Source organism: Pelobates fuscus, chromosome 4 (genome assembly GCF_036172605.1).
Source record: "Pelobates fuscus isolate aPelFus1 chromosome 4, aPelFus1.pri, whole genome shotgun sequence".
NCBI lineage: Eukaryota > Metazoa > Chordata > Amphibia > Anura > Pelobatidae > Pelobates > Pelobates fuscus.
The window spans coordinates 228,112,862-228,130,052 of NC_086320.1; the positions used below are offsets into that span (position 1 = coordinate 228,112,862).

A 17,191-nucleotide genomic window follows, 5' to 3' on the forward strand; every position below is an offset into this window, starting at 1 on the left:
TCTTATATGTACAAGAACATCATTGCAATAATTCTCTTAGGGTATATCCATCTATTTATTATTCTCCACCACTAAACTAGGATATATCAATAGATTTAATAAGCACATATTTTATCACTTTGTGCTGGTCACTTTACCCTGTGTTTGTTGGACCAAAAGTCACCTAACCACCTGAAAGTTCCTCTAGTGGTTGTCTGGTAGATTTCTGTACTCACCTTCGATCCCGCGAACTTCTCCCTCTGCTGGTTCTGGGGCTGAACTGTAGCCCCTATAAATAAAAGTTGGTGCCATGACATCTATGCGACCCCATGCTGTTTGGGGTTGCAGAGATGACGTGGACAAATAGGAACCCTTTTGAACCTATTTTATTTATACTGTTCTAGCCCTTACTCATTGCCTCATCGTGGTTTCTGTCTGGATACACGTTAGTGCTGATAGTAAGCCTCTCTTGTTATATTCCTTATATTCTTACAGAGCTTCATATTTGACTTGTTATTTCTGGTATCCTGACCCAGCATTGTACATACTCTGTATTTCTGTATTCCTGACCTTGGCTTACCCTTGTCACGGGTGGCGGTACGGAAACTGGGACCCCTGAGTGCCTGATGATGAGATGGGAGTCAGCGTGGAAGTGGATTATCAGGGCCTGGTGCAGGGTAACCACACGCCCCCTGGTGTTGAGCACCAGCGTTTGTGCAGCCACATACCAGGTCCCTGATACAGCTACTGGGGATCCCAAGAGCTAGGAGCAGGAATTAAGCAGACCTCCCAGAGCTGAATAGGGAGGCTCTGCAGCAAGAATGTATCCAGTACAGAAACAAGGCAAGGCTAGGATAGTCATCAAACATGAAAACAAGACAAAACTAGGAGAACCCAGAACCGAAGAAGTATAGGAAGCTAAACCCAGAACATGTACACAATACATATGGGAAACATTAACATAACAGGGGCAGGACTGGACTGTACATGGACTGGGACTACAAAATAAAACAAGACAAGATATGATATGATAGGCAAAACAAGAGGAGAAATAACTAAGTACTATACATGAAAATCATGGGGATTTAGTCACATTATATGATCATACATTGCATAAGCCTGCCAACAACGCCAATGTACGCCATATATGGCAGGTCCTACTCTGCCTAATGTATGCTAAAAGAACCATAAGAAACACATATATAGAACTTACCTGCAAGAAAGGGCAGAAGGCTTGAGCAGCTGCCTGCAGGACACTGAAACAAAAGGAATGATGGAAAACAAACGGGTGTGGCAACATAAAACAAACATTTAAAGGAAACCAGGAGACTGGGAATTCCAGGGACAGATTATAGGAATGAACCCAGAAAAAACCAGCATAAAGAAAACCAGACATGGAATAAAAAAAACAGAAAAACAAAGAAAAACTAAACAGGAATTGTAAAAAGAGTACTGGATACCAGAAGTCAAGGCCAGACATCTCCGCAGAACAGGACAGGATGTGACAACCCTGACCTTGTTTATCGCTTTATTAATACGTTTAGTCCGGCCACTCTAAGGCTTTCGGATCGTGTTGGGGTGCGACTCCCATGACATCCACTTGAGAGGCAGAAATCCCACACTGTGAAGGATCAACTGCCAAACACTATCTGAGAGTTTTAATCTTTGACAGGGAAAAACCAAAAGCATAACGAACAGAATGGTGCAGTATCAAATATATTGATTCATAAAACACAATCTAAAAGCAGCTTACTGGAAGTCTTGGTGGGTTGCAAAACTGTGTAACCACTATCACGCTTCACCAGCATATAAAAATGTTGTCCAGGATATATTCCTACTGGGTTTCAGCCACCTGAGGTTCTTAGTTCTGCTTCCGCTCATGTGTAGTGTGATGCGTTTCACATGCCTCACAGGCTTCGTCTAACATATTACTTATTTAGTATATGCAAATATATCATATGGTGTTTCTCCGAAAATAAGACTGGATCTTATATTAACTTTTGCTCCAAAAAAACACAATAGGGCTTATTTTCGGGGGATGTCTTATTTTTATTTACCGTACAACAATAAATGTTCCACCCTCTCACAATATTGTAAAGCGCTATGGAATTTGTTGGCGCTATATAAATGGCAATAATAATAATAATAATAATAATAATAATATTACAACAAAACATATTTTTTCTACTGTACAACAATAAATCTACAAAAAAAACATTTATTGTACGGTACAACAATAAATGTACCACAAAACATTTATTCAAATACAATCATGTCATCTTCTTCAGGAACATTCCGGCCTTACTTTTCTTGCAACTACTTTTCCTGAAGTGCATAGGCATCACAGCTGTCAGTGATTTTATCCCATGAATTCTCCCCCTAAGTAACAACCTCTTGCAGGCTAAGCTTCACAAAATGTATTTCTCTCCATTCTTTTTTTAAATCTAGTCACTGATTTCCATGTGCAAATGGCCCTTGAATGGCTTGTTTATTGGAATATCAAGAGTCTGCGGGAATCATCACTTGATCTTTTCTTTTCTCTGCAAGGAAGTTCTTAATGTCTTTAGCGCAGAGAGTGCTGGCTGAATCCCAGACTAGCAGACCCCTCTGCCCACCTCGCAAAACAAGTGGAAGCCTTAAATTGGTCCACTTCCTCATAACTGCTTGTGTGAACCAGGCTTTTTCAGTTTCAAGAACATAAGTGCCTGAAACATGTTCAATCTTGTCTTTCTTGCTCTTAGTGAGGGTTAGAGGTGGGACTTTCTTTCCATCCAGATGAATTGCCAAAACAATGTACATGTCACGTCCTGCTCTGTTCTGTGAAGATGTCTGGCAATGGCTTCTGGTATCCAGTACTCTTGTTACAATTCTTGTTTAGTTTTTCTTGGTTTTTGGTTTTCTATTCTATGTCTGGTTTTCTTTATGCTGGGATTTTTGGGTTCATTCCTGTAATCCATCCCTGGGATTCCCAGTCTCCAGGTTTCATTTAAATGTTTGTTTTATGTTGCCACACCCATTTGTTTTCCACCATTCACTCTGTTTCAGTGTTCCTGCAGGCAGCTCCTTAACCCCTTAAGGACACATGACATGTGTGACATGTCACGATTCCCTTTTTTTCCAGAAGTTTGGTCCTTAAGGGGTTAAGGCTTCTGCCCTTTCTTGCAGGTAAGTGCTATATATGTATTTTGGTTGTTTTAGCATACATTAGGCAGTGTAGGACCTGCCAGATATGGGGTGCATTGGCATTGTTGGCAGGCTTATGCAATGTATGATCATATAGTGTAACTAAATCCCCATGATTTTCATATGTAGTACTTAGTTATTTCTCCTCTTGTTTTGCCTATGTTATCCTGTCTTGTTTTAGTTTGTATCCCAGTCCATGTACAGTCCTGTCTAGTCATGCCCATGTTATGTTCATGTTTTCCTCATGTCTTGTGTATATGTTCTGGGTTTAGCTTACTATCCTTCTCTGGTTCTGGGTTCTACTAGTTCTGTCTTGTTTTCTTGTTTGGTGCCTATCTCTAGTCTTGCCTTGTTTCTAGTACTGGATACAATCTTGCTGCAGAGCCTCCCTATTCAGCTCCTGGGAGGTCTGCTAATTTCCTTGCTCCTAGTTCCTGGTATCCGCTGAAGCTGATTCAGGATTTGCTCAACAGCAGGGGGCGTACGGTTACCCTGCACCAGACCCTGCTAATCCACCTCCACACTGAAGACTCCCTCTTAACATCAGGCATAATGGGTCCTGGTCCACGCCCCGCCGCCTGGACACTGTGTCTGGGTTCCGGGCACCGGACTACCACCCTGACAGTAGATTAACAAGATACCCTTCTGATCAATTGTCCTTTGAGATCCTTGGCCCATAAACACGGAAGATTTACTCATAGCAATCATGTTAGAGAGTTGGTATTTAGAAAAGTCGATGCAATCAACAAAGGCCTTGAATGCAAGTGCATGTTTAATAATTTCAGTATCTTCTAATTTGAACAGTGTTGTTGTTCTTCTTAGAGACAGTCCATGTCGCTTAAGGAAGTCATCCAGCCAATACTGTGATGCTATTAAATCTTCTGGGGATAATTCTAATTATGCAAATGCTTGAATATCAGCCCTGTGCATATCCAAAGCCTTTGCTCTCCTGACAGCAATCCATTTACTGATGATGTCTTACAGCTCAGAAAATAATGGTTGCCAACCTGACCACGCTTGCGCTTCTTGGCATTTCCTTTGTCCACCTGTTGCTTGAGGTTATTGTACTCTGCTCACCATTTTGGAACCATTCAGAGACCCAACTTCTTCTCTTTACAGAAAGTCATAAGATTCCTGGCCTGGGAGTCCTCCACAATTCCTTTCTTGTACGCAACTGAATGGCTCTTTCTTTTTGCACTCATCTTGTCTAGGTGTAAAAATATTAAAGGCTTCTCTTTTTACAACACTGTCGTAAAGAAAATTCGCCAGTAAGTGAGGATGCACTACGATAGCAAGCATGTGCCAGAAAGCAGGTCCACGTTTGGGGGAATCCCGCAAATCAATGTTCGGAGAAACTTTCCTTAACATAGATTAGCTAACTAGCACATGTAATCCCGCAAATTCCTCGAACATAGATAGCAAACTAGCGCTGATCTAACTAGGGCTTATATTACAAGCATCCCCTAAAAATAAACTAGGGCTAATTTTCGGGAAATGTCTTATTTTCAGGGAAAGATGGTATTAGTGCTTGTACATTATCATTTATATTTAACAAATTAATTTCATCTGAGGAGATTATAAAAAACAAGATTTAAAGGAATAGAAAATGGCATTCCAAGCAAATAGTGCATTAATTTATTTTCTATGTTTTTGCAATCAAAGTTTTCATTATTAAATAAACAATGGCAATGACACCTGAAAACACACACAAAAACATAATTATGAAAAGAAGAATTCAATAGGGGATGAATAGGCCCATTCAAAGGCGGCTCCAGCCTATGCAAGATCTTATACAAAACTCAAAAATGAGGCCCTCACTGATATCCATAATGAAAGAAAAATAGCAAGCAATAAAATTAGACTGTCTAGGGTCCCTAGTGTCTAGCGGTGGGTACTTGCTTCTGTTTCCTCTCTGCATGTGGCACAGTTGCCAGCCAGCGGGTCCTGGCATATCACTCTGCATCCACCGCCTCGACTCTGGCCCTACAGGGTTTCAGTCATAACACTTATAAACACAGTTGCTGAACCCCTACCAACCCACATGCTTCCAAATACAGTAAACACTCACACACAAATATACATCCTAGACACACACGTTGGGATACACACATATCGAGTTACAGACTGCCAGACAGACATACACTCACGCAGTGAATCTGAAAGCCAAACACACTCACAAGCATACACACATGCCTCACAGCCATGCACAGGGAAAAAGTACACATCAACTGCTAGCCACACATACATTAACAGACTCACAGATACACACATGCAATGACAGAGACACACAGAAATTCAAATATTTAAGATTTTAAGTCACCCTACTCTTCACCATACCTTTTGCCAGGAGTGGTCCAGTAAGTATCGAGCACCAATTGTGGGCTGTACTCAAAGGGCTGTTGGGGACACTTTCTGTCTTTCCACATGGTATCCTATGAAGACACTGGGAGAAATAGACTGGATATCACTACCTCCCAGCATGGCCGTGCATGTAGAGATTCTATATCTTGTAAGGGGTCCGTGCCATCACCAGATTCTACAATATGATCTGGTGCCCAACTGGACCACAGAGCATTACAGTGCCCCTTGTGGAAAAAAAACATGGCAGGTACCCTTAACAGATTGTGGGCTGTACCCTCCAGATGGTAGCCATGCAGCCTTAAAAACCTTTTCTTACAGGCAACATCTTCCTCTTTCCATCAGCTCTCCCCCATCTCCTCCATCTCCCCCCTCAGCCCCCTCTCTTCCACCCAGTTCTATCTCACTCTCTCACACCAAGCTCCATATCCCTCCCCTTAACTCCATTTCCCTCTTCCCCAGGCTCCATCTTCCACCTCCATTGCCCTCTCTTACCACAGCATCATCTGACTCTCATCACTCAGCTCCATTCCCCTTTTTTCCCACCATCTCCATCTCCTTCTGGCCCACCTGGCTCCACCTCCTTCTCTTCCACCCAACTCCACCTCGCTCCCCCCAGCTCCACTTCCCTCTTTCCCTCATCTCCATTTTCTAATCTGCCAAGGCTTCATTTCCCTCTCTCCTTCCATCCTTGGTTCTCTCTCTCCAAGCACAATACATTTTTAAGCCACTTAACTGTTCATCGAAATTGATAAGGAATTTTGATTAAATGAAAATCGGAATTACCGAAACGAAAATTAAACTATTCTTTTCCCTTTGACCATGTGTAATTATGACCTTGTCAAATCAATAAAAAAAAGGTCATGGTGCTTGAAGGAAGTCTTTATTACACCCCATTAAACTGAATAATTTTGTTAGGATGAGTAGATTTTTATAAATGTATTAAAGTAGCATCATAAGCACTGCAATCTTTTAATTTCATTGAAGTAATGATAGTGCCTGTAGTACAAAAGCATCATCCTTCCATTTAGTGTTATGCCATTTTTGAATGGTTTCACAATAATTGAGTAATTGGGACCCTATCCACTTTTTACTGATAGGACTAATAAGAAAACAGTAGCAGCAATGGGTAGCAGTGATTTGCTGAGAGTGTGTCATTCCCAACACATCTATCCTTATTAATATCTCTCTTTTACCTGGTGTCTTCCCCATTTCAATCATACATGCAATTGTCAATGATATCCTAAAACAAAATAAACAATCTCTTCACCCTACTTTTAATTATCATTCCAAATATACTTTCACTTCTAAGATTCCTGAGTAGTATTTATGTGTCTTACCATTTTTCTCACTTCTATCTCTCTTCTTGAATATCTTCAGTCTCATTTCTACTAAATTGACTAATAATTGACTTGATAAATCTACCACTTCACAAATTTGGCCATCATGTCATGATCCTTTTCTGATACTCTTCTTACCTTTCCCAGTCTTCATTAATTCTTCTCTGGCATCACATTTTTACCACTACCTATCTCAGTTTTTTTTTTTTTTTTTTTCTCTGTTTATACCATACTCATACTCATATCTACTAGACTTGGGCATTCGTATTCATAAGAATGGATTTTCGTACGGAACTCTGCATTTTTGTACAAATACAGAATAACGAATGGCTAGACAAATGAACGAACAAACGAATGTGCGTCCAACGGAATTCTTCCCTGAGCTTTTTGTTTTTTCATTCATTCGGCTTTTTGTATCACACTGTCTGTCTAATTCAAAAAGCCGAACTAGTAACCAAACGAACGAATGGCAATATATTCATTCATTCATTTTTTCTGTTCACTCCCATCAAATCTAAAGGTATTAAGCCAAACTAAGAAATGCGGAAGAATGAATCTGCCTTTCGTTCATTCATATCACTAGTTCGGCTTTTTGAATTACAGACAGGCAGTGTACTGTCTGTAACGTACATGTGTAATACGTATTGCAATGCAAACTGCCAAACGAGCAATACGAATGCAATAATAATGGGAGTCAGCTGAATAACGTTCACGCACCGAACAAACAAATCATTTGTGCATTTGTATCAACTGCTTGTGGTTTTTCAATGCATTGCTTTAGTTATGGGGATGGTAGAAACGAATGAACGAAGCTTGTATGAAACAAAGAGGTGGGACATGGGAGTGAGCTGATTTTCCTTTATCCAATCAGCTCACTCCTGTGACATGATGTTGTGGGGGCTTATCCAATCGTACATGCTGTATCATAGATGGGTTTGGGAGTCAGCTGATTTTCATTTGACTTATCAGCTCACTCCTGTGACATAATGCTGTAGGGGCTTATCCAATGGTGAGTGATTTAGTGGGGATTTTAAAAAATAGCCAAACAGCAGTATAAAAGCAGGCAGGGGATCTTTCTCTGCCCATCTTTGATTGAGTTTGATATCACTTTGAAAGTGTTGGAGATGGGCGCTTTGCAAAGTGCAAACTTTGTGGGAAGGAAGTTAGCAGATAGTGAGTGTTGGGTCACCAGTGCCGGGATGAACCATCACCTTTGCAGCCATCACAAGGCTGTGTTATTGAAGGAAGAGGCAGAAAGTACTAGGGCAGGCAGCATACATGCTAATATCACAATGTCCAGTTCCATGGCAGCTAGGAGTGACAGGGGAGGTGTTGCAGAGCCAAGAGCTGCTGGTGCTGCTAGCCAACAACTAAGGCTGGTTGGAGCATCACAATGCGCCCAGCCCACCCTGGAACAATTTGGGGGATTCCACTCCAGGGCTATATTTAAACAGCAGGAGAATAAAATCACACAACTTATTGGCCAGTTAATTGCTGTTGGGGTGCTTCCTTTTCAATTATAGAAGGGGAGTCTTTCAAACAGTTGATAAAGGCTGTGGCTCCACAATACCATCTTCCCTAATGCTCCACTTTCAGCAGGAGGATAGTCCCTTCACTCTATCAGGCCTGTGTTGTAATTGTGAAAAGGGAGCTTTCGAAGGCTGCAGGTCAGTCTGTGCATTTTACTACAGACTTGTGGATTCATCAAGTGGCCAGCATGCCTTTCTTTCCCTGACATCACTCTGGTGGGAGCCTGGTATGTCTCAGGAAGCTGCTTCTGCAAATACGACAGCAGCAGTAGGGTCTAGCAGAAAGGGAGAAGGTGTATCTGTAGATCAGCTGGACTATATATCGTTCCTTCTCCATGCTGAAGTGATGGATGAAAAACACACTTCAGATAACATTTTGCAGACAGTATGTTGTCTCTTTGGGTCAGAGCTGAAGCAGGCACCAATGTAGTGGGGTTTGTTGTTACTGATGGAGCTTCTAATAGGGGGAAAGCTCTGCGTGATGGTAACCTTGTTGGTGTGCACTATGCAGTGCAGATTATCCATCTAGTAGTCGAGTCAGCAATCCCAGAAGGAAATAAGAGTTTCCAGTGTGATTGAAGTGTGCAGGAGGATTGCTGGGCTAGCCAACTGTTGAGGCAGGAGCAAAAGAAGGCAGGTCTTCCCACACACTGTCTATGACAATGTCAGTACACGATGGAACTCTACTGTGGAGATGCTGGAGAGGATTTTAGAGCAGCAGAGGACAATCCATAGTCTGGCATCAGACCAGTACATTGGTATTGGTTCTCCACTGGGTAGAGACGATTAGTCAGTGATCACTCAGCTAGTGGCAGTTCTGAAAACTGGGATGCCACTGAAAATCTAAGCTTGAACACTGCCAATCTGGGACAGGTAATCCATGTTTTCACCAATCTAGGGAGCAAGATGGGTGTCTTCCTTGAACACTTGAAGGAGAGCACTCAGAATTTGTTTCAGAAATGGATTAATTCTTAACATCAATGTTTCAGTCAATATTTTGACTTTCATCACTATTCTGATGAGATTGCAAATATGGACTGAAATGTTCATGTTACTACACAGTGGAAGCTGTGGTATAGACATCTAAAAGATGTACTGCACGCATGTGCTGTACACCTGTCAGATTTGTATATCAGATGTGCTGCAAGGTTAACACAGTAAAGGAGTTTAAGCATGTGTGGGATAGGCATAGGGCTATCCTAACTATAAGATAAGGGCAGGGACTAATGAAAGTAGAAAATTGGGCAGATTAGATGGGCCGAATGGTTCTTATCTGCCTTTACTTTCTATGTAATACATGTTTGTATTTCTGTCACTATAGTTTTCCTTTAAAGCTGAGCTGCACATGGCGTTTTTTTTTTCCCTCTATGTGCTTAAGTGACCCAACCCTCACTTATCCACTCCCTTCTAAAATTATATTGTGTTGCCAGTTCCCACCTGTCAGTTTAGCATGATTACTCATGAGCCCAAGAGACTAAGCAAAAAGAAATGCAATTCAGCATACGAATGCCTATAGTGGGTGTTTGGAAGTTTACTAATAGTGCCAATACATTTTCATGCGATTGATAGCGGTTTGGGCATTTGGCGGTTCGTTGGGCAGTTATTTCGGGAGTTTTAGTCATAAAATCAGGGAAATAGAACATTGTTCAATTCCATGTTGTGATCAATGTACGAAATTTGAAACAAATGGTTTTACTTTGTTCACTTCAAGTTATTCGGTCTTTAGGAAACTGATTTTTATGTTAAATTCATTTGGTTCAATGAAATCACACCGAATGAACAAATTTTGTATGAAAATAAATGGAAGAATTGACGAATTTCGTTTTTTACGAAACAATTTTTTTTTAAGTGCCCAAGTCTAATATCTACGATATAACAGGGTGTATCTTATCTCATTAAACTAACACTCCCATCCTTCCACATAATAATAATAATAATAATAATAATGAAAAAAAATAATTCCCATGTTAGCTAATCCCAACTATAGTAATAAAGAAATCTCACCCACTGATTTAAAAAACATAGTTTTTTATTTGTAATAAAAGTTCAAGTTAAAGTGCTATGTGCCACTTCATCAAATTCTTTAAAGTTAACTAGATGTTTTCACACAAAAGGCATTTTCAGTTATAATGCCATACTGATCAAGATACTACAATACTAACTTAAAACAGTAATATGAGAAGATTTGTGAATCATTTAACTACTTCTGCATCTCTCGTTAGAATGTATTATAAAAGCAGAAGAATATCTAAAATTAAATGATTAAATAACCCAGGTAAGTGACAGAAGGGTTATTTAAAAAATCTGAATAATTCCATTCCACCTGCTTATCTCCAAGGAATATCGGCCCAGCAATTGATTTAGTCACCTCATCTAATTTACAGGTCACAGCATACTTGCTGTTTTCTTTTTTATTGTAGATCTCTGATACCATTTTGTGTCATCTGCATATACCGTATATACTCGAGTATAAGCCGACCCGAATATAAGCCGAGGCCCCTAATTTTACCCCAAAAAACTGGGAAAACTTATTGACTTGAGTATAAGACTAGGGTGGGAAATGCAGCAGCTACTGGTAAATTTCTAAATAAAATTAGATTCTAAAAAAATTATATTCATTGAATATTTATTTACAGTGTGTGTATATAATGAATGCAGTGTGTGCGTATGAGTGCAGTGCGTGTATGAGTGGAGTGCGTGTATGAGTGCAGTGCGTGTATGAATGCAGTGTGTGAGTGCAGTGCGTGTATGAGTGCAGTGTGTGTGTCTGTGTGTGTATGAGTGCAGTGTGTGTGCGTATATATTAATTGAATATTTATTTCCAGTGTGTGTATATAATGAATGCAGTGTGTGTGTGTATGAGTGCAGTGTCTATGAGTGCAGTGTCTGTGTGTGAGTGCAGTGTGTGTGAGTGCAGTGTGTGTATATGAATGAAGAGTGCAGTGTGTGTGATGCAGTGTGTGTATGAGTGCAGTCTGTGTATGAATGCAGTGTGTGTGAGTGCAGTCTGTGTGAGTGCAGTGTGTGTATATGAATGAAGTGTGAGTGTGTGTGATGCAGTGTGTGTTTGTGTATGTGTTGGTGGGGGTGGGCATTTAATATATTATTATTTTTTTATTTTTTTTTTATATTATTATTTTTTTTTTGTATTATTATTTAATTATTATTTTTATTTATTTTTTTAATTATATATTTTTTTCGTCCCCCCTCCCTGCTTGATACATAGCAGGGAGGGGGGCTCCTTCCCTGGTGGTCCAGTGTCATTGGTAGTTCAGTGGGGGGAGAGGGGGGCTGGCAGAGCTGTACTTACCTTTCCTGCAGCTCCTGTCAGCTCCTTCCTCCTCCGCGCGGTCTGTGCAGCTCCCTCTGTCAGCTCCCAGTGTAAGTCTTGCGAGACTTACACTGGGAGCTGACCGAGGTGCTGAACGGACGGCGCGGAGGAGGAGAGAGCTGACAGGAGCTGCAGGAAAGGTAAGTACAGCTCTGCCAGCCCCCCTCTCCTCCGGTCTGTATTATGGCAAATTGCCATAATACAGACTCTGACTCGAGTATAAGCCGAGTTGGGGTTTTTCAGCACAAAAAATGTGCTGAAAAACTCGGCTTATACTCGAGTATATACGGTATCTATATACCAAATTTATAAAAAGCAGAAGAATATCTAAAATTAAATGATTCTAATTTAATGGATGTACAAGAAAATTCTGATTTTTTTCTGAACATGCTTCATTTTGTAGAGAAGTAGTTACATGTTTAGGGAAATGTATTGATCAATATAATTACAATACAATGTTTATTTTCTCTAGGAAAGTAAGAGATGCCACAGGAGTTGACATTAACATGCGCGTTGGTGTGCACTCTGGAAATGTCCTTTGTGGAGTCATTGGCTTACAAAAATGGCAATACGATGTATGGTCACATGATGTTACTTTGGCAAATCACATGGAAGCTGGAGGAGTGCCAGGGTAAGTGAATCAAATCAATCATCAAAACCTGAATATTAATGCTAAATACAGATCCTGAATAACTATGCTTTGCAAGGCAAGATTACTTAATCTAACTAAATAAAACAAATTAGAACTTACATGAAACCACACTGCCATTAATATATTTCCTTTTTAACCCCTTAAGGACCAAACGTCTGGAATAAAAGGGAATCATGACATGTCACACATGTCATTTGTCCTTAAGGGGTTAAAGGAACACTATAGTCACCTAAATTACTTTAGCTAAATAAAGCAGTTTTAGTGTATAGATCATTCCCCTGCAATTTTACTGCTCAATTCACTGTCATTTAGGAGTTAAATCACTTTGTTTCTGTTTATGCATCCCTAGCCACACCTCCCCTGGCTATGATTGACAGAGCCTGCATGAGAAAAAACAGGTTTCACTTTCAAACAGATGCAATTTACCTTAAATAATTGTATCTCAATCTCTAAATTGAACTTTAATCACATACAGGAGGCTCTTGCAGGGTCTAGCAAGCTATTAACATAGCAGGGGATAAGAAAATCTTAATTAAACAGAACTTGCAATAAAGAAAGCCTAAATAGGGCTCTCTTTACAGGAAGTGTTTATGGAAGGCTGTGCAAGCCACATGCAGGGAGGTGTGACTAGGGTTCATAAACAAAGGGATTTAACTCCTAAATGGCAGAGGATTGAGCAGTGAGGCTGCAGGGGCATGTTCTATACGCCAAAACTGCTTCATTAAGCTAAAGTTGTTCAGGTGACTATAGTGTCCCTTTAAATAATACTATACATCAACCAACTAGCTTAAAATATAACTACAAGCACTAGGGACACAAAATTAGATATCATTTGAATTAACATGAATATTTATTTATCTAGAAGAAATATTCTACTATCTGACATTAGATAAAAGGGCTTGAAAAGTTTACAAGTTTACTTACTGTATTGTATATTTCTGTGACGGACCGTCTGGCACACCCGCCCTGTGGGTATCCAGGCCCTGGACAAAGGGATATGGGAGGACAGAGGCCAACTGCGCTCTGCCCTGGTGCCAGCGCTTCTTCTGGGGGGACTAGTACGTAGCCCTGCCCTGTAACAAGGGGGCAGGTAGGGCAGAGGCCAGCGGCACTCTGCCCTGATGACAGCTCTTCTGCTGGAAGGGGGTCAGTGGATATTGTAGTCCCATCCACCAACCCCAGGACCGGTTGGGAATTAGCTGTGGAGAGGAGGGATAGGCTACCTCCTCCTGGCATTCCTGCGGTGTTGGTTGGGGATCTGGACCGGCTGTACAGCATCTCTGTAGGTCTGGTGCAGAGACCGCGGTCCTGTCTGCACCATTGGGGTCAGGGGTGCTGTCCCCCTGTAATGGGGAAGAGCGACCAGCTGTCTCCTCTTCCGGTATATCTGGATGCCGCTGGGGAGAAGGGACAATATGCTCCTCTCCCTGTAATGCATACTGCTGCTGGGGAGAGAGGCGGGTGTTCTCCTCTCCCTGCAAGGTAAGCTGCTGCTGGTTAGTAGGGCCAACTGTTCCCACTCCTGGTTACTCACTCTGCCTGTGGGGAGGAAGGGCAGTACCTTCTGTTCCCTGTACTGCGCACTGCTGCTGGGGAGTGAGACCGAATGTCTCCATTCCCTGTAGGATACACTGCTGCTGGGGTGAGAGACCGACTGTCTCTTCTCCCAATAACATAATCGGGGCTGGGGAGTAGGACTGATTGTCCCTACTCCCGGTAACTCCGGCTGCAGCTGGGGATCTGGGCCGGCTGCCCAGCATCCCTGTAGGACCGGAGGAGAGACCTCGGTCCCATCTCCACCTGCCATCTAGAGGTCTTCCTTGGACCACTCTATTAGGTCCCCTACTTCTGTAGCTAGTAGCGAAACAGGGGGTACCTCAGCCAGGTCTTCCCAGCTGTAGGGTGGCAGATCTCAGTCTGCCTCTCGGGAAAATTGGGGAGGAATTGAGCTGAGCAGGTGTTGGTAGTCCTGCTTCAGCTCCTACTACATTGTTACCAGTGAGGTCAGGTATCGTCTCACCTCATTGGCGTCAGTCCAATCATGCATGCCCTCCCTGTAGTCATAGATGTCCCAAAATGTGGACTCCTCCGTGCTGCCAAAATCACTGTCCTCCTCCATGGCATCCCAAAGTTGACCAGGGCCATCATATTTATTACCCTAGGGTCTGTCATCATCAGCCATCCAGGGGGCATGGCGAATCGTATACCACCACAGTGCCTGGTATGCATCATCTAGCCACGTCTCCTTCCATACCAGGCTCTTAAGCTCGTCACCCACTCATCCTGGGGTTGCTTTCCCAGGACAGCCATCCGCAGCGCCACTCGCATCTGTCTTTGCTGCTCTTCACTGGGGAGACTCTCGCCCCACCGACGCTGTACGCCCTCCAGGGCCTCATACCAGATGGCTTTCCAGACTGCATCCCTCCAGTCCGAGTCGTTCTCCACCTCGTATAGGAACGCTGTCCAGGAACTAGCTGGTTCCATACTGCTGTAGCCAGGGGCGCTGTACGGGTACTATCGCTGCCCTCAATATAATCCACATGTTACCAGTGTCTCCAGGATGCTTCTCCTCGCACTACGAAGCCATCCCACCGCTACCACTGGATGTGACGGACCGTCTGGAACCCCTACCATGTGCCTCCGTCAGTCGATGCTCCTAGTGCTCACAAAGAACTCCAAGCAATCCACCCGACACCATCAGCACTGAAGTCCCCACATCTAGCATTACAGCTTGGCTGGGAACTCGCCGTCTTCCACCCACCCTGGACCCAAGACGAGGATTCAGCTTCCAGTGGTTGAACCTCTCCTCTTCCCGAGAGCATAGCAGGAACAGCTCTTAAAAGAGCTAGTGATTTTAATACATGGGGAGTATAGTGATATAGCAATCCCCAGGGTAGATACAGCTGTTTCCCCCACACATGATGAGACTATGTTGAGGATAAGCAGAAACTCAATTTTAATGGTGCCACACTGGCCTTTTATGACAGTCCGCATGCAAGGGGTGCGCCCATATGAACCTTATTGGGGACAGGGACACAAACTAACAAATCAATAATAACAGAGTTACAATAAGCCTTCCCCTCTACTTAGGAGATAATTGAGTCAAGCACTATACTAAACACCAATCTTCAAACACAAAAAACACACATTTTTACAAAACCCTCAAAATACCTTAAAACACATAAAATCCCCGTAATCTGGGTGACGGACATATCCAAAAATCACCCAGATCAGTTCAGGGGTTCAGACATTTTATGGAAGTCATAGTTTTTTACCGAAAAAAGGCATTCCATAGAATCACGGCTAATTGCCGCTGGAGGAGCGACCGGGAACCGCAAAGTTTTCATACCAAAAATAGTTCCAGGGCATTCGCGGCTAAGTCCCCCTGAAGTCTATTCGCAGTTTTGGTCCATGCGAATAAGATAGCCGCCACCACGTGTTTGAATGCCATTTTGAATGGCTTTGGGCGTTTGGGAGTTCGAAGTGCCACTTTAAAAGTTCGAATTGTTCCTGTTACAAGTCCCAACAGGCACAAATAGTGTTTTCAAATAAGGTTTAACACATGGGCCATAGTCACAGGGTAGGAGGCTGGCAAACAGGCCCCTCCAAAAACCAGTGGCGAGGTCACTTTTGCCACAATGTCATGTAACAAAATATGGTGGGATGATTATATATGTAAATTTCTGGCACATTCTAGACATTTACAAAAAATAGCTATTGAATCGCAACACGTTCTAAGGAGGACTGTAAGCCAAGATAAAATATTTCCAAGCTCCCTATCCAATACATATTGGGGATAGTGTAGAATAAGTTGAATCAGGTGGGTGATGTTGAAATTCTATTGATCAATCAAATTTTAACAATTAACTTTTCTAGCTATGCAGCTAAACTATATTGCGCATATATATATATATATATATATATATATATATATATCTATATATGCAATTAATTTAGCTGTATAGCATATATATGCAATTTATTTTATCTGCATAGCTAGAAAAGTTAATTGTTAAAATTTGAATGATCAATACAATTTCTACATCAACCACCAGAATTCAACTTACTTATTCTACACTATCCCCAATATTTATTGAATAGGGAGTTTAGCAATATTTTATATTGGCTTACAGTCCTCCTTAGAATGTGTTGGGATTCAATAGCTATTTTTTGTAAATTTCTAGAATGTGCCAGATATCATACGTAGAGACATGAAACTACACCAGAGTATTTTTCTCATCTGCCTTTTTAGCTTAATGATATGCTGCGTAGCTGTTTATTACTTAACGGTATGATTACTGAATTATTGCTTTATATAGTAGCAGTGCATTCTATTGCTATCATAGAATATGAGGAACTGAGTTGCTTGCAAAGTTTTATTTTTGGGATCATTTTAAGATGCATACTGTATCTCACACACATCATTCAAACACACTACAAATAAATACTATTTGTAAGAAAAAAACATATACTACTACCTTTCAGCTGATGACCTCTAAAGGGTGATCCTATTCTGCAAATAGTAAAAGGGAGACTATAATGGCAGGAATACAAACTTGTTTTCCTGGCACTATAGCTTTGCCCTCCCCCCAAGTGTGCAGAAGGAAAAAAATCTTTGATCACTTACCTAGGTCCAGTGTCGCTTTTCTTCGGAGCTGGCTCCAGTCCGCTTTCTCTCCTGGCCATGCTCGCATTACGATTTCCCAATAGGAGAGCATTATACAATGCTTTCTTATGGGATTTCGGGTGACGCTAGACGTGCCCATCCAGCTGTCTGGTAGACAGCCACTAGAGGTGGTTTTAACCCTCAAAAGTAATA

General features: G+C 41.8%; 1 protein-coding gene across 1 annotated transcript in view; it reads left to right on the forward strand.

Annotated features, from left to right (window-relative positions):
- ADCY2 (adenylate cyclase 2) overlaps positions 1 to 17,191 on the forward strand; it is a 1,028,223-nt gene that overhangs the window by 699,080 nt on the left and 311,952 nt on the right. Inside the window, exon 8 of the mRNA XM_063451927.1 lies at positions 12,193 to 12,351. Within this exon, the coding sequence (XP_063307997.1) occupies positions 12,193 to 12,351 (159 nt within the window). The remainder of the gene's footprint in view (positions 1 to 12,192; positions 12,352 to 17,191) is intronic.